The sequence below is a fragment of the Bufo gargarizans genome, chromosome 2, assembly GCF_014858855.1.
Source record: "Bufo gargarizans isolate SCDJY-AF-19 chromosome 2, ASM1485885v1, whole genome shotgun sequence".
NCBI lineage: Eukaryota > Metazoa > Chordata > Amphibia > Anura > Bufonidae > Bufo > Bufo gargarizans.
In genome coordinates this window covers 203,595,836-203,613,744 of record NC_058081.1, presented here as the reverse complement: position 1 = coordinate 203,613,744, position 17,909 = coordinate 203,595,836, and the positions used below count along the sequence as shown (strand labels likewise).

At 43.6% G+C, this 17,909-nt stretch overlaps 1 protein-coding gene across 1 annotated transcript in view; it reads left to right on the top strand.

Annotated features, from left to right (window-relative positions):
- The first annotated feature begins 683 nt into the window (after nucleotides 1–683).
- The window catches only part of MIOX (myo-inositol oxygenase), a 49,419-nt gene continuing 32,193 nt past the window's right edge, over nucleotides 684–17,909 (top strand). The window contains exons 1-3 of the mRNA XM_044279915.1: nucleotides 684–787; nucleotides 9,904–9,960; nucleotides 10,249–10,329. Coding sequence (XP_044135850.1) covers nucleotides 770–787; nucleotides 9,904–9,960; nucleotides 10,249–10,329 — 156 coding nt within the window. The 5' untranslated portion in view covers nucleotides 684–769. The remainder of the gene's footprint in view (nucleotides 788–9,903; nucleotides 9,961–10,248; nucleotides 10,330–17,909) is intronic.

The window sequence follows — 17,909 nt, the reverse complement described above, 5'->3', positions numbered from 1 at the left end:
AGATTTAGCAAAATATGACCTTCAACCTTTCACTCAATAAACGAATGGTACTGTCAGTGGCGTAGCTAGAAAGGACTGGGCCCCAGAGCAAATTTTTTAATGGGGGCCCCCCTTCCCCAGTAATTGTTTTGCAACCCCTTCCTTTCATGCCGCCCCCATTCCTGTGGCTAGTAAAGATCGCTCTCTCAGACCAGGCCCAGCAGCTGTTCCATCCGTTGTCTATACTCTATACTGTCACTGTATATCATTTCATTGTGTAAAACTGTTGAGGGGGCCCTAACCAATTCTTTTAGTCCTCTTCCTCCTTGATGGGCCCCTTCTGGGTCAGGGCCCCAAAGCAGCCGCTTCCCCTGTAGCTACGCCCCTGGGTCCTGTATATATGAAGTCGTAAGGTACTATTTTGAATGAAAGAATGAGTTAGAAAGGTAGAGATGATATAGATCATGATCAATTATTGGGAGGGAGAAAAACCAAACAAATTGCTATTCTCATTTTTTAGGAGATGTTATGCAATGACAGCACATGATATCACTCACTATTAATGACCTGAAAGGGTTATACTACAAACCGCTGATCCAGGCAGGCTTGGAAGACTCAGCAGAAACACCTCTAACCTCTGCCCTATTCTCTGGTTAAAGGGTCACTTATTGCCTGGTCATTGCCACTCTTACATAATAATTCCAATAAAGTGGGAGAAATCTCTCCTGTTGCTACTCTGTGCTCCCCTGACTTCTCCAGAGCATTATTTCCATCACAGGTAGCTCAAAGGATGAAGGTACTTCAGCTGGTGAGTACCTCCAGATCTACATTCAAAAATTAATGCTGTAGGGAAGGGATACATTTGGTGATAGATATTTCTTATACGTATGCAAGATCTAAAATTGACGGTTATTTTATGGAATTAATGGAGATAATGGGTTACTGTCCGTGTCCTTCACCACTGATTGTTGATATGTTGTGTTAAATTCATATCATTTTGCAGTTCTGATTGTTTTTTGGTAGTAGGTTCACTGGTTTAGCAGTCAGCACTGGGATCAGGACACTATGGCACCATCTTGTGCATTTAGCTCTAAAAGGCTAAGTTCATAGACAAATTTTCTCCACCATTCTTTACCACTAAAAACATGAAACCACCCTAGAAACCTCTTGCCTGAAGAAAGCGTCATTGCTTCAACATGCTGCATTTTTTTTTAAATGCCAAAAACACAAGTGTGTAATATATGTAAATAAAAAGTGATGCCACAATAAATTACATGTGAATTCACCCTTCCATAGTGTATGTCAATATAGTGCTGTGGAATATATTGTTGTAATATGATTATTGGAAATATTCCAGCAGCTCCGTCTGTAATGTATACCGAAGAATATAGAACAGATGACAGTGTGAAAGTTTGTGGCAATAATGGTGCTTCTATGGTAACATACAATACATTCCAAGTGTCAAATAATTTATTAAATGGGCAAGTTATTATTGCTGTTTGCACAACATAAGGCAATAGCTTGAATCCAGCCATGCACTTAGTGAACTGATAGAATTACTGCCATGAAATACAGGAATCCGTGTTTGTTATGAAATGAAAAGAATCAATAATTTGCACTGTTTGTTGACACCATTGGTTAATAACTCAATGGTGTTGTAATCAATCTTATTTTAGTATTTAGTACTGAAGTTGCGCAATTAAAATATTGCACAGCCAAATTTTGTTAATTCTGCTAAACTTCTATGCCAATGTGAAATTCAACATACTATTTACCCGAATACATAGACATTTTAGTTTTTTTTGGGCTGAATAATTACAGTGGTCGCAGCTAGGATCACAGATCATCTCCTAGAAATGAATAGGATCGCAGGGCAAGTTGCAAAAAATCCAGCAGTGTTGTATGGTTTTTTTTACTACTCGCCCTGCGATCCCATTAATTTCTATGGGATCATTGCTACTTTGCAATGCCCGTTCCAATGCCCGCTGTTGTGTGACCCTAGCCTTAACCACTTCCCATCTGGGCCATTCGTTCCCTTCCTGACCAGGCCTAATTTTGCAAAAAGGACATATCTCACTTTATGTGGTAATAACTTTGGAACGCCTTTACTTATCCAAGTCATTCAGAGACTGTTTTCTCGTGAAACATTGTACTTCATGATAGTTATAAATTTGAGTCAATATATTTCACCTTTATTTATGAAAAAATCCAAAATGTACCCAAAATTTTAAAAAATTCGCAATTTTCTAAATTTCAATTTCTCTGCTTTTAAAACAAAGTGATACCTCATAGAATATTTATTAATTACTTAACATTCCCCATATGTCTACTTTATGTTGGCATCATTTTGGAAATGTCATTTTAAGTTTAGAAGCAATTCTTCAAATTTATAAGAAAATTGTCAAAAACCACTTTTTAAGGACCAGTTCACGTCTGAAGTCACTTTGTGGGGCCCACATAGTGGATACCCCCATAAATGACCCCATTGTAGAAACTACACCCCTCAAGTTAATTAAAACCGATTTTTACAAAAACTTTGGTAACCATTTAGGCGTTCCAGAAGAATTCAAGGAAAATGGAGATCACATTTTTAAATTTCACTTTTTGGGCAGATTTTCCATTTTAATCCAATTTTTTCTTTAACACATCGATGGTTAACAGCCAAACAAAACTCAATATTTATTACCCAGATTCTGCGGTTTACAGAAACACCCCACATGTGGTCATAAACGTCTGTATGGGCACACTGCAGGGCGCAGAAGAAAAGGAACTCAACTTGGTTTTTAGATGTCATGTCCCATTTGAAGCCCCCCCTGATGCACCCTTACAGTAGAAACTCCCAAGAAGTAATCCCATTTTGGAAACTAGGGGATAAGGTGCCAGTTTTATTGGTACTATTTTTGGGTACATATGATTTTTTGATCATTCATTATAACAACACTTTATGGGGCAAGGTGACCAAAAAATGTGTTGTTTTAGCACAGTTTTTATTTATTTTTACAGCGTTCACCTGAGGGGTTCGGTCAAGTGACATTTTTATAGAGCAGATTGTTACGGACGTGGCGATACCTAATATGTATACTTTTTCTTATTTATTAAAGTTTTACACAATAATAGCATTTTTGAGAGCTATATTTTTTTTATTTTTTGAGAGATTTTCTTATGTAGGGGCTCATTTTTTGCAGGATGAGGTGACTGTTTTTTGGTACCATTTTGTGGGACAAACGCCTTTTTGATCACTTGGTGTTGCACTTTTTGTGATGTAAGGTGACAAAAAATGCTTGTTTTGACTTTTTTTTCTTAAGGTGTTCACCCGAGGGGTTAGGTCATGTGATATTTTTATAGAGCTGGTTTTTAAAGACGCGGCAATACCTAATATGTATAATTTTATTTATTTATTTCACAGCATTTTTTAAACAAAAAAATGATGTTTTAGTGTCTCCATGTTCTAAGAGCTATAGTTTTTTTTATTTTTTGAGAGATTTTCTTATGTAGGGGCTCATTTTTTGCGGGATGAGGTGACGGTATTATTGGTACCATTTTGTGGGACATACGCCTTTTTGATCACTTGGTGTTGCGCTATTTGTGATGTAAGGTGACAAAGATTGCTTTTTTGAAGGTTATTTCATTTTTATTTACGGTGTTTATTTGACTGTGTCGATTATGTGATATATTTATAGAGACAACCGTCACGGACGCGCCAATACCAAATATGTCTATTTATTATATTTTTTATATATGTTTATTTTTTTAAATGTATTCCTTACTTGGGGGATTTTTTTTTTTTTTTTAACACTTCATTTTTTATTTTATTTTTTTACACTTTTCGTCCCCCCATAAGGTCATACAAGACCTCTGCGGGACATTTACTTCACTTTTTTTTTTCTCCTGTAGCCCCAGTTACAGGAGAAATACACCCCCCCCCCCCCAGAGAGGCTGTAGAGCGCAATGCAGCGGACGTTCTGGAACGTCCATTCAGAAATAGAGAACCACCTCCCGGACGTTTATAGTCAACGTGCGGACGGGAGGTGGTTAAAGAGATTTCAGCTAGTGAGTAACAAAAGTAATAGCTCACTAGATCTATTCTATAAAATTCTGTATATTTGCATACCTACAGCATTTATAATTGGATATAGGCAATCCAAAAAGTAAAGTTAGGCAGCACATGATCTTGATCACCAAGTGGAGAAGAACTTTAATCCATTGGGATCATATCCAGAGATGCAGATCTCTATGGATTAAAGTTCCTCTCCATTTGGCAATTAAGATCATTTGATGCCTTCCTCGCCTTTTGGGTTGTACATTGGGAGTCACAGTATACCTGGCTCCATTGGGCGTGCACCAACATTTATCATTGTTTTTCATGGAATGCTGTCCAGATTTATTTTTTTGTGGGATATCAGACAATGTCAACATCATCTGCTCATAAGATCTTTTATAGATAAATCTCTGGTGGAGGCAAATTTCTAGAGAGCAATCCATTTTTGGTAATAAGGTGTCTAGCATTTTGTAATAAGGTAATGTCATGCCCTGCTCAGGTCATGTGCGGAGGTCTGCTAGGTTAGCAGCACGCGTGTAGCCTTTTGTTATTGTTTTGGAGTTGAGCTGTATCCGCCTCCCTTCAGGTGCACTGGGTGAGGTCGTTGGTATGAGTTTAAATTACGCCCACTCCCAGTGTCCTGTGCGGGTTATAGCTTCTTTCTTGCTCAGAGGAAGGAAGGAAGGATTTGCTGTTCCGGCTCAGTAAAAGATATTTGTTTTTCTTGTGATTGTCTGTCTAGGCTGTTAGAGAGACGCCTGCCCCCTCCAGGTCCTGAGGGAGCAGGCTGCCTCTTCCCCCCCTTTCACCGTCTTAGGGATTTTAGGGAATCATCAGCTTAGGCACGGGGACACGTTCATTCCCACCTTCAGGGTCTGAACGTGGGCATAGAAGTCTAGGGAGAGCTGGTAGGGATTTGTTAGGAGGTGACCTTCATCCCCAGCTTCCTGCCTAGACACTTGTTTGGTGGTATTCTGTGCATCTTGTATCCTGTCCAGCGTCACATTATAACCCGCCAATACTTTGACTGCCATTTCTCAGCTGTTTTTGAGATGGAGTCAATTGAAGTGCTAGTTGACGCATGCAGGGATTATCCCTAGAGGAGGCTGATCTGCGTAATTCGGTCACACGGTGTCAGAATGGTCAGGCATCAGGTGCAATATGAGGAAGTCAAATTTTTGGGGAGCTTAAAGTCGCTCTCCCTGATAGATTTGCAGGGGCTGTGGATGACTTTATCCGCTTTAAAGAGTCATGCAAGGTGTATTTTCGGCTGCGTCCATCTTCGTCTGGTGATGAGAGTCAGAGGGTAGGGATAATAATATCCCTGCTTAAAGGGGACGCGCAATCCTGGGCATTTTCTCTGCCATCCGGTTCTCTGGCCCTCCGGTCAGTGGAAGAATTTTTTAAAGCCTTGGGATTAATTAATGATGGTCCAGATCGTCTCGATGGTGGAATCTAAATAGTGTAATTTATTACAAGGTGAACATACTGCAGAGGCTTACTGCGTTGAGTTTAGGAGATGGGTTACTGAGTCAGAGTGGAATGACCCTGTGTTACGTAGTGACTGGTTATCTGAGAGATTGAAAGATGCCCTTGCTTTTCATGAGTACCCAGATACATTGGGGAATGCTATGTCTTTGGCAGTACGGTTAGATAGACGTATTAGAGAGAGGTGTAAGGTTCCCTTCGCGCAAGGGAACCCTTCTGTGAGTGGTTTCGTCTCACCTGTTCCCCAGGGTGATATGACATGTAACTCTGGGGTAGGGGAGGAACCCATGCAGCTGGGTCAGGTGTCTATCCGTTCTGGTAGTAGGAACTTTAGGAGGTTGCATAAACTATGTTATTACTATGGGAGCAAGCAGGTATGCAAGCTCCCTGTAATACTCGTTTTCTCCTTCCAGCTATGGTGACCCAAAATCTGGGTCTAAGTACTTGCACTTTAGAAAGAGAGATTCCAGTTTTCGCAATTGATTCTTCCCCTCTTTCTCAAAGGAGTCTCACTCATATTGCTCATGGTATTCAGTTAAGGGTGGGTGATTCACATGTTGAGATCATGTCTTGTTTTGTCATGAAGGACTTGCCCGCTCCTATAGTCTTAGATTGGCAAGCAAGACAGATCATTGGTTGGAGTGAATTTTGTTCGGACAATTGTCTTGACACATTTATCTCTGGTGTGTCTACTACGGCTTTACCTCAGTATCTCTCAGATTTTGCGGATGTCTTTTGGGAGGGTGGGGCTCAGGAATTGCTCCCTCATCGTGACTATGATTGTCCAGTTAATCTCATCCCAGGGGCTAAGTTGCCAAAGTCTCAGCTTTACAATCTTTCTCAACCTGAAAGAGGTCATGCGGAAGTATATTGCCGAGAGTTTGGCAAAAGGTCATATTAGGCCATCTAAGTCTCCAGTTGCAGTTGGTTTATTCTTTGTAAAGAAAAAGGATGGATCGGTGAGACCTTGTTTGGATTTCTGGGAATTGAACCTTTTACGGTCCGTGATCCGTATCCCCTTCCTTTGATCGCCGATCTTTTTGATCAAATTGTTGGAGCCAAGGTGTTCTCTAAGTTGGATTTAAGAGGGGCCTACAATCTGATCAGAATCAAGGAAGGGGATGAGTGGAAAACGGCCTTCAACACGCACGAGGGTCATTTCGAGATTCTGGTTATGCCTTTTGGGTTAACTAACGCGCCAGCGGTATTTCAGTGATTCGTCAATTACATTTTCCATCATTTTGTGGGGAGGCTCGTGGTAGTTTACTTGGATGGCATTCTAATTTACTCTCCTGATCTGAAGACCCATCAGGATCACGTGAGACCGGTTCTGTCGATCCTTCGGGAGAATAAATTATATGCCAAATTGGAGAAATGTGTGTTTTCTGTGCAGGAACTTCCGTTTCTGGGATAACTACTTTCTGACTCTGGTTTTCGTATGGACCCCGAAAAGGTCTGGACGGTTCTGAAATGGGACCGACCGGAGAATCAGAAAGCTTTGATGCGGTTTTTGGGGTTTACTAATTATTATAGAAAATTTATCTTGAACTATTTTACCATTGTAAAACCTCTGACCGATATGACTAAGAAGGGCGTTGACGTCTCTGTCTGGTCGGATGAGGCATTGCAGGCTTCTTCGGCTATTAAGGAATGTTTTGCGTCTGCTCCCATTCTGGTGCAGCCCGATGTGTCTCAGCCATTCGTGGTGGAGGTTGATGCATCAGAAGTGGGGGTTGGAGCAGTGCTGTCGCAGGATTCATCTCTTGGCAAATGGGTTCCGTGTGCTTTTTATTTCTAAGAAGCTCTCGGTCTCCGAGAGGAATTATGATGTAGGAGATGGGGAATTGCTGGCCATCAAATTGGCCTTTGAGGAATGACATCACTGGTTGGAGGGGGTGTCTTATCACGTTACGGTATATACTAATCATAAGAATTTGGCTTACCTGCAATCTGCCAAGCGTCTGAATCCTAGACAGGCTAGATGGTCACTGTTCTTTACCAGGTTCAATTTTGTGGTTACTTTTCGCCCAGGGGTTAAAAATGTCAAGGCAGATGCATTGTCGCACAGTTTTCCTGGGGGATGTGACTCAGAGAATCCTGCTCTGATTTTGGCTGATAGGGTGGTGGTCTCCGCTCTGTACCCCGAATTGGAGATGGAGGTGTTGGGAGCCCAGGAGGGGGCTCCTGGTTCTTGTCCCCCAGGGAGGTTGTTTGTTCCTGATGGACTGCGATACAAGGTATTCAAGGAACATCACGATACTGTCCTCGCTGGACATCCTGGTGGTAAGTCCACCTTTGATCTTGTGTCCCGGAGGTTCTGGTGGACCAGGTTACACAAGAGTGTTGATGATTGCGTAGCAGCTTGTGAAACCTGTGCACGGTCAAAGATTGCTCACACTCGACCTTCTGGTTAATTTCTTCCTTTGTCTATTCCGTCTCGTCCTTGGACGCACTTGTCTATGGACTTTATTAGGGATCTGCAGAGTTCCTCCGGGAAAACAGTAATTGTGGTGGTTGTTGACTGTTTTAGTAAAATGTCTCACTTTGTATCGTTAGCTAGTCTGCCCAATGTCAAGACTCTTGCTCAGATTTTTGTTGATAATATCGTGAAATTACATGGCATTCCCTCAGATGTGGTTTCTGATAGGGGCACGCAGTTTGTCTCTAGGTTTTTGAGGGCGTTCTGCTCTCGGCTTGGCATTCAACTTTAGTTCTCTTTGGCTTTTCATCTGCAGTCGATGGGCAGACAGAGCGTACTAATCAAAACCTGGAGACCTACTTGAGGTGCTTTGTGGCTGAGAATCAGCAGGACTGGTCCTCATTCTTATCTCTAGCAGAGTTTGCTTTAAATAACCGTAGGCAGGAGTCCACGGGTAAGTCGCCATTTTTTGGTGCATACAGTTTTCATCCTCAGTTTGGTACCTTTTCTGGGACTAGTTCCTCTGGGATGCTAGAGGAGGAGAGATTTTATTCTGCCTTGTCTTCTATCTGGCGGAGGATCCAAGTGAATTTGGAGAAGATGGGTGAGAGGTATAAGCGAATGGCTGACAAGAGACGTATGACTGGTCTGGACCTGTGTGTGGGTGATCTGGTGTGGTTATCTACTAAAAATATTAAACTGAGAGTACCATCTTGGAAATTAGGGTCCAAGTTTATTGTACCTTACAAAATATCTGCGGTGGTCAATCCTGTAGCGTTTCGTCTGGATCTTCCGCAGACTCGGAGGATCCATCATGTGTTCCACAGTTCTTTACTGAAGAAATATGGAAACCGGTGGAACCATCGCCATTGCCTCCTCCCCCTGTTCTGGTTGATGGAAATTTAGAGTTCGAGATCTCTAGGGTTCTCGACTCAAGAGTTCTTCTGGGCTCCCTTCAGTACCTGATACACTGGAGGGGATACGGCCCTGAGGAGAGGATGTGGGTTCCGGCTGTGGATGTTAGTGCCAGCCGACTGGTGAGGGCTTTTCACAGATCCCACCCGGATAAAGTTGGGCCGGGGTGTCCTTAGAAGGACACCCCGGCCTTAGTTACCCGTAGAAGGGGGGGTACTGCCATGCCCTGCTCAGGTCATGTGCGGAGGTCTGCTAGGTTAGCAGCAAGTGTGTAGCCTTTTGTTATTGTTTTGGAGTTGAGCTGTATCCGTCTCCCTTCAGGGGCACTGGGTGGGGTCGTTGGTATGAGTTTAAATTACGTCCACTCCCAGTGTCCTGTGCGGGTTATAGCTTCTGTCTTGCTCAGAGGGAGGAAGGAAGGATTTGCTGTTCCTGCTCAGTACAAGATAAGTTGGTCTTGTTTTTCTTGTGATTGTCTGTCTAGGCTGTTAGAGAGACGCCTGCCCCCTCCAGGTCCTGAGGGAGCAGGCTGCCTCTTCCCCCCTTTCACCATTTTAGGGATTTTAGGGAATCTTCAGCCTAGACACGGGGACACGTTCATTCCACCTTCAGGGTCTGAACGTATCTTGTATCCTGTCCAGCGTGACCAGTAATAATCAGCAGTCTGAACCCCAAACCCAAACCCGCATTGTATTTATACTTCAAAAAATCTAACAGGTATGATTTACTTTTATTTACTAAAAATAAAAAATAAAATAGAGCAGGATAAATTGAGATAGGCTTTGTTCACACCTGCTTTGTGGTTTCCACTCATAATGAAAACCACATGCAATACCAAATTTACCTTATGATGGATACCACTGGTGCCCAACAGACCCCACTGACTTACTATTGGGTTTATAGGGTGCCACCGTGGTGTCTATTTGTTTGGCAGTAGGAATAGTGCTTAATGCAGTGTAAAATGTGAACACAGCCTAATGCTACATATTATAAAGGTGCATACAATGGCATAAAATGACATACAATGTGCATAATGTAATGCAAGAAAATTATTTCTTTGCAGGATCCATCTTTGACTTACCGGCCAGAGCCTCAAAATGATCAATACAGGAATTACAAAGTAAGTACAACACAACACAAAGATAGCCGTGGGAGCTTACCTGTTAGCGCAGTGATGGGTGTCTTGAGAAACTAGCATTCAAAACCCGGCTGCTACATGGATTAAACTCTAGATATCTATCACATCAACCACATGGTCTGATTTTTAACTTACGTCCTGCATAATTTATGTGGCTATCGTTTATTAGTTAAGATTAGACATCTTAAGATGCATAGTAGTACCAGTTGTATACTTGTGCTACATTTTCAGAAGCCATAAAATAAAGATTCATCTCTCCACTTGTTTTAGGATGGCCCACTGGTGGACAGAGTGAAAATGACCTACACTCTTATGCACACATACCAAACTGTGGACTTTGTCAAGAAAAAGGTGGGTACAACATACACACACACGATTATACTTACATAGATGCTGCATATATGATTGGCATGATTGGGAAGGGATTCATTTTTGAAGGTCATCTGACCTTCTTGGCATCATACAAAGAGTTAGAATTTATTGCAGGGGTTGTTGCACAAAAATATTGTACAGTTTTCAAACTAGTACCTGGATCTGAATTTATTTGTAATTGCATTTAATTTGAAATTTGGCATAGCCACCGAGTTATTCGATAAAATGCATCTGTATGGTGCCACCTGCAGTTTTTTTTCTTTCTTATTTCTTTGCCCGGCTCACTGAGATGGCCAGTTTGGAGTAGGGCTAACCCTGAGGACATTATATTGGAGCTCCACTGGTATAAACTCTTTGACCCCTGTACAGGGATCTGGCCTTTGCTGCAGGGAAACCACTGGTCCTCTACGTCCTTAAATAGACCTGGTGAAGTTGGCAGCTGATCGACTTTGCTGCAGGCATCGGGAGCTCAGAATATTGAAAATTCACAAAACCCAGAGGAAAACCACAGGAGAAGTCTGAACAGTCACTGAGGCATAAATGTAGGTTATTAGATCCGGACTTCACACTGGTAGTGTAGATGAATGAAAACACAGAACAAGCTGGCAGGCCGGATGGTAGTGACGACAATGCGAAGGCAGGTAGGCTGGGTACTAGAAAGGAACATGAACAAGGCAGACAGGGTTCATTTATACACAAACAGAACTGAAATTGAAACTGGAAGTATAGGAGCACACAGGCAGGGCAGGTGCAGAATTAGAGCACAAACAGGAACAAACGCAGTGTAATTCAGGAGAATCACAGAAGCACTAGACTTCAACACCTTTGCTTCTCACCAGGAACCTTAAGCTCATGCATCCTCTGCATTGCACGGAGAGTGCACCTTAAATACCCAGAGACCCCTAGCTATTGGCTCGGGAAGGATTTGGAAGTGTGTGCACTGGCCCTTTAAGAGGCCAAAGGAGATCACTTGCATGCCATAAGAGGACAGAGGCTGGAGTACTAGGCAGAAGCATTGCGGCAGCAGCAGGGTGGGTAGCATTGTGTCCTTGCTCACAGGTGAGATCAGGGTAGTGGCAACCATGAGCAGGTATCCTAACAGAGAGCTTCAGAGGTCTTTTGGAGACCATGTATTGATGGGTCCGAGCGGTTTTGGTGGCATAGGGAGGACCTACGTGCACAATATTGGTGTTACATCATGGTCTATGCCCCCCCCACCAGGTCACAAACCAATGGATGTGCTACGTGACCAGCCTCCTCTAAGGGCATTGTCCAAGTTAACCCCCACTTCTTCACAGTATGCCTGATGGTAGGGATAGACTTTTCAAGGGGAACACCAGGTTGTTACCTATTGAGGAGGATTGGCACACATGGCAGCTGGTCCAGGGGGTACCAGTGCAAGGTACCAGAGGTACAGTCGTAGTCAGCAGGCCGAATCATAACCAGGAGCGACAGTGCAGAACCGAAGGATGAGGCAGAGGTGAAATCAAACAAGCAATAGGACAGGCGGCACAGGTACAGGTCAGGCAGGCAACAGGAGAGTTGAGACAGAGCAGGTAAGGATCAAACAGGTAGTGGAGTCCAGAAACACAAGCGAGGGTCAGGTATACAGGAACACCAGCACAGACAACAGCAACCTTTGCAGGACACAAGGACCTTTGATGCTCAGGCACCTAGGAAAGGGGCTGGACCACTTATTATATATTGCAAGAGGGCTAGGATTGGTCAGCACGGTCACATGTGCTAAACCCATAAATCACAGGAAGTGATGTGCGTCGGCCCTTAAGGAAGTGCTACAGGGACCAGGCTGGAAAGCATGCTGTGCTCATGGCTGGAAGGAAACAGTGGAGCAGATTCCAGGATGGACAATGCCTGCAAGGACAGAGCCCAGAACTACATCGGTGAAGAGGGGAACGCCGGCAGCTGATCATCGCCGAGCACGGAGCCCTGAACTGCAGTGGTAAGTAGGGGAACATCGGTGGTCAGCAACCGCCATTAAACACCGCACTCACTTGCCCTTGTGGGAATGGTTGCCGAAACACTCACTCGATCTCCTGTCCTGTTTCCTTGGTGGTTTGTGTCTGCCACCATCTTGCTTCTGTCTCTTGGCAGCCACAGCTGCCAGAGTAGCGCTGCTCGTTTTGGGCAATATCTTTTTAACTACAGCCTTTATATGTCTTGTTGCCTCCATAGTGGCACACACATGTAGAAGACCTAATCTAATGTATCTCATAAAGGAATCTATATTAAACATACTTTAACAGGCTCAAAACCTTAACCATAGGCTCAACATTAGGGATGAGCGAACTCGAACTGTATAGTTCGGGTTCGTACCGAATTTTGGGGTGTCCGTGACACGGACCCGAACCCGGACATTTTCGTAAAAGTCCGGGTTCGGTGTTCGTCGCTTTCTTGGCGCTTTTGTGACGCTTTCTTGGCGCTTTTTGAAAGGCTGCAAAGCAGCCAATCAACAAGCGTCATACTACTTGCCCCAAGAGGCCGTCACAGCCATGCCTACTATTGGCATGGCTGTGATTGGCCAGAGCACCATGTGACCCAGCCTCTATTTAAGCTGGAGTCACATAGCGCCGCCCGTCACTCTGCTCTGATTAGCGTAGGGAGAGGTTGCGGATGCGACAGTAGGGCGAGATTAGGCAGATTAACTCCTCCAAAGGACTTCACTTGATTAATCGATCGATCTGCAGCTGTGCATCATTGAGCTGCTGAAATTCAAATGCTCACTCACTGTTTTTAGGCTGCCCAGACCGTTTGTCAGTCACTTTTTTCTGGGGTGATCGGCGGCCATTTTGTGTCTTGTGCGGTGCTGCGACCAAGTGCATCCAAGCTGCGACCAAGTGCATTTAACCCTCAATGGTGTGGTTGTTTTTTGGCTAAAGCCTACATCAGGGTGAAGCTGTCACACCAAGTGCATTTAACCAGCAATAGTCTGTTCATTTTTTGGCCATATACTAAATCAGGGGCAAGCTGCGCCTGTCACCAAGTGCATTTAACCCTCAATGGTGTGGTTGTTTTTTGGCTAAAGCCTACATCAGGGTGAAGCTGTCACACCAAGTGCATTTAACCAGCAATAGTCTGTTTATTTTTTGGCCATATACTACATCAGGGGCAAGCTGCGCCCGTCACCAAGTGCATTTAACCCTCAGTAGTGTGGTTCGTCAAGCTGTGACACCAAGTGCATTTAACCAGCAATAGTCTGTTCATTTTTTGGCCATATACTACATCAGGGGCAAGCTGCGCCCGTCACCAAGTGCATTTAACCCTCAGTAGTGTGGTTGGTCAAGCTATCACACCAAGTGCATTTAACCAGCAATAGTCTGTTCATTTTTTGGCCATATACTAAATCAGGGGCAAGCTGCGCCCGTCACCAAGTGCATTTAACCAGCAATAGTCTGTTCATTTTTTGGCCATATACTACATCAGGGGCAAGCTGCGCCCGTCACCAAGTGCATTTAACCCTCAGTAGTGTGGTTCGTCAAGCTGTGACACCAAGTGCATTTAACCAGCAATAGTCTGTTCATTTTTTGGCCATATACTACATCAGGGGCAAGCTGCGCCCGTCACCAAGTGCATTTAACCAGCAATAGTGTGGTTATTTTTTGGCCATATCCCAGTCTAATTCTGTCACTAAATCCATACCGGTCACCCAGCGCCTAAATACTAGGCCTCAAATTTATATCCCGCTAAATCTCTCGTTACCGCTGTCCTGTTGTGGCTGGGAAAGTTATTTAGTGTCCGTCAAAGCACATTTTTTGTTCTGGGTTGAAGTACAATTCCCAATTTAGCAATTTCATAATTTAGTGGTTTCTGCTATATCAGAGCTATTTGAAATCTATCCCTAAAAGGGTATATAATATTCAAGGTGCACATAGGGTCATTCAGAATAACTTCACACACACGCTACTGTGCATTTCCAAGTCTAATTCTGTCACTAAATCCATACCGGTCACCCAGCGCCTAAATACTAGGCCTCAAATTTATATCCCGCTAAATCTCTCGTTACCGCTGTCCTGTTGTGGCTGGGAAAGTTATTTAGTGTCTGTCAAAGCACATTTTTTGTTCTGGGTTGAAGTACAATTCCCAATTTAGCAATTTCATAATTTAGTGGTTCCTGCTATATCAGAGCTATTTGAAATCTATCCCTAAAAGGGTATATAATATTCAAGGTGCACATAGGGTCATTCAGAATAACTTCACACACACGCTACTGTGCATTTCCAAGTCTAATTCTGTCGCTAAATCCATACCGGTCACCCAGCGCCTAAATACTAGGCCTCAAATTTATATCCCGCTAAATCTCTCGTTACCGCTGTCCTGTTGTGGCTGGGAAAGTTATTTAGTGTCCGTCAAAGCACATTTTTTGTTCTGGGTTGAAATACAATTCCCAATTTAGCAATTTCATAATTTAGTGGTTTCTGCTATATCAGAGCTATTTGAAATCTATCCCTAAAAGGGTATATAATATTCAAGGTGCACATAGGGTCATTCAGAATAACTTCACACACACGCTACTGTGCATTTCCAAGTCTAATTCTGTCACTAAATCCATACCGGTCACCCAGCGCCTAAATACTAGGCCTCAAATTTATATCCCGCTAAATCTCTCGTTACCGCTGTCCTGTTGTGGCTGGGAAAGTTATTTAGTGTCCGTCAAAGCACATTTTTTGTTCTGGGTTGAAGTACAATTCCCAATTTAGCAATTTCATAATTTAGTAGTTCCTGCTATATCAGAGCTATTTGAAATCTATCCCTAAAAGGCTATATAATATTCAAGGTGCACATAGGGTCATTCAGAATAACTTCACACACACGCTACTGTGCATTTCCAAGTCTAATTCTGTTAGTAAATCCATACCGGTCACCCAGCGCCTAAATACTAGGCCTCAAATTTATATCCCGCTAAATCTCTCGTTACCGCTGTACTGTTGTGGCTGGGAAAGTTATTTAGTGTCCGTCAAAGCACATTTTTTGTTCTGGGTTGAAGTACAATTCCCAATTTAGCAATTTCATAATTTAGTGGTTCCTGCTATATCAGAGCTATTTGAAATCTATCCCTAAAAGGGTATATAATATTCAAGGTGCACATAGGGTCATTCAGAATAACTTCACACACACGCTACTGTGCATTTCCAAGTCTAATTCTGTCACTAAATCCATACCGGTCACCCAGCGCCTAAATACTAGGCCTCAAATTTATATCCCGCTAAATCTCTCGTTACCGCTGTCCTGTTGTGGCTGGGAAAGTTATTTAGTGTCCGTCAAAGCACATTTTTTGTTCTGGGTTGAAGTACAATTCCCAATTTAGCAATTTCATAATTTAGTGGTTCCTGCTATATCAGAGCTATTTGAAATCTATCCCTAAAAGGGTATATAATATTCAAGGTGCACATAGGGTCATTCAGAATAACTTCACACACACGCTACTGTGCATTTCCAAGTCTAATTCTGTCGCTAAATCCATACCGGTCACCCAGCGCCTAAATACTAGGCCTCAAATTTATATCCCGCTAAATCTCTCGTTACCGCTGTACTGTTGTGGCTGGGAAAGTTATTTAGTGTCCGTCAAAGCACATTTTTTGTTCTGGGTTGAAGTACAATTCCCAATTTAGCAATTTCATAATTTAGTGGTTCCTGCTATATCAGAGCTATTTGAAATCTATCCCTAAAAGGGTATATAATATTCAAGGTGCACATAGGGTCATTCAGAATAACTTCACACACACGCTACTGTGCATTTCCAAGTCTAATTCTGTCGCTAAATCCATACCGGTCACCCAGCGCCTAAATACTAGGCCTCAAATTTATATCCCGCTAAATCTCTCGTTACCGCTGTACTGTTGTGGCTGGGAAAGTTATTTAGTGTCCGTCAAAGCACATTTTTTGTTCTGGGTTGAAGTACAATTCCCAATTTAGCAATTTCATAATTTAGTGGTTCCTGCTATATCAGAGCTATTTGAAATCTATCCCTAAAAGGGTATATAATATTCAAGGTGCACATAGGGTCATTCAGAATAACTTCACACACACGCTACTGTGCATTTCCAAGTCTAATTCTGTCACTAAATCCATACCGGTCACCCAGCGCCTAAATACTAGGCCTCAAATTTATATCCCGCTAAATCTCTCGTTACCGCTGTCCTGTTGTGGCTGGGAAAGTTATTTAGTGTCCGTCAAAGCACATTTTTTGTTCTGGGTTGAAATACAATTCCCAATTTAGCAATTTCATAATTTAGTGGTTTCTGCTATATCAGAGCTATTTGAAATCTATCCCTAAAAGGGTATATAATATTCAAGGTGCACATAGGGTCATTCAGAATAACTTCACACACACGCTACTGTGCATTTCCAAGTCTAATTCTGTTAGTAAATCCATACCGGTCACCCAGCGCCTAAATACTAGGCCTCAAATTTATATCCCGCTGAATTTGAATACAATACATTGGGCCAAATAATATTTTTGTTGTTGTGGTGAACCATAACAATGAGAAAAACATCTAGTAAGGGACGCGGACGTGGACATGGTCGTGGTGGTGTTAGTGGACCCTCTGGTGCTGGGAGAGGACGTGGCCGTTCTGCCACATCCACACGTCCTAGTGTACCAACTACCTCAGGTCCCAGTAGCCGCCAGAATTTACAGCGATATATGGTGGGGCCCAATGCCGTTCTAAGGATGGTAAGGCCTGAGCAGGTACAGGCATTAGTCAATTGGGTGGCCGACAGTGGATCCAGCACGTTCACATTATCTCCCACCCAGTCTTCTGCAGAAAGCGCACAGATGGCGCCTGAAAACCAACCCCATCAGTCTGTCACATCACCCCCATGCATACCAGGGAAACTGTCTCAGCCTCAAGTTATGCAGCAGTCTCTTATGCTGTTTGAAGACTCCGCTGGCAGGGTTTCCCAAGGGCATCCACCTAGCCCTTCCCCAGCGGTGAAAGATATAGAATGCACTGACGCACAACCACTTATGTTTCCTGATGATGAGGACATGGGAATACCACCTCAGCATGTCTCTGATGATGACGAAACACAGGTGCCAACTGCTGCGTCTTTCTGCAGTGTGCAGACTGAACAGGAGGTCAGGGATCAAGACTGGGTGGAAGACGATGCAGGGGACGATGAGGTCCTAGACCCCACATGGAATGAAGGTCGTGCCACTGACTTTCACAGTTCGGAGGAAGAGGCAGTGGTGAGACCGAGCCAACAGCGTAGCAAAAGAGGGAGCAGTGGGCAAAAGCAGAACACCCGCCGCCAAGAGACTCCGCCTGCTACTGACCGCCGCCATCTGGGACCGAGCACCCCAAAGGCAGCTTCAAGGAGTTCCCTGGCATGGCACTTCTTCAAACAATGTGCTGACGACAAGACCCGAGTGGTTTGCACGCTGTGCCATCAGAGCCTTAAGCGAGGCATTAACGTTCTGAACCTGAGCACAACCTGCATGACCAGGCACCTGCATGCAAAGCATGAACTGCAGTGGAGTAAACACCTTAAAACCAAGGAAGTCACTCAGGCTCCCCCTGCTACCTCTTCTGCTGCTGCCG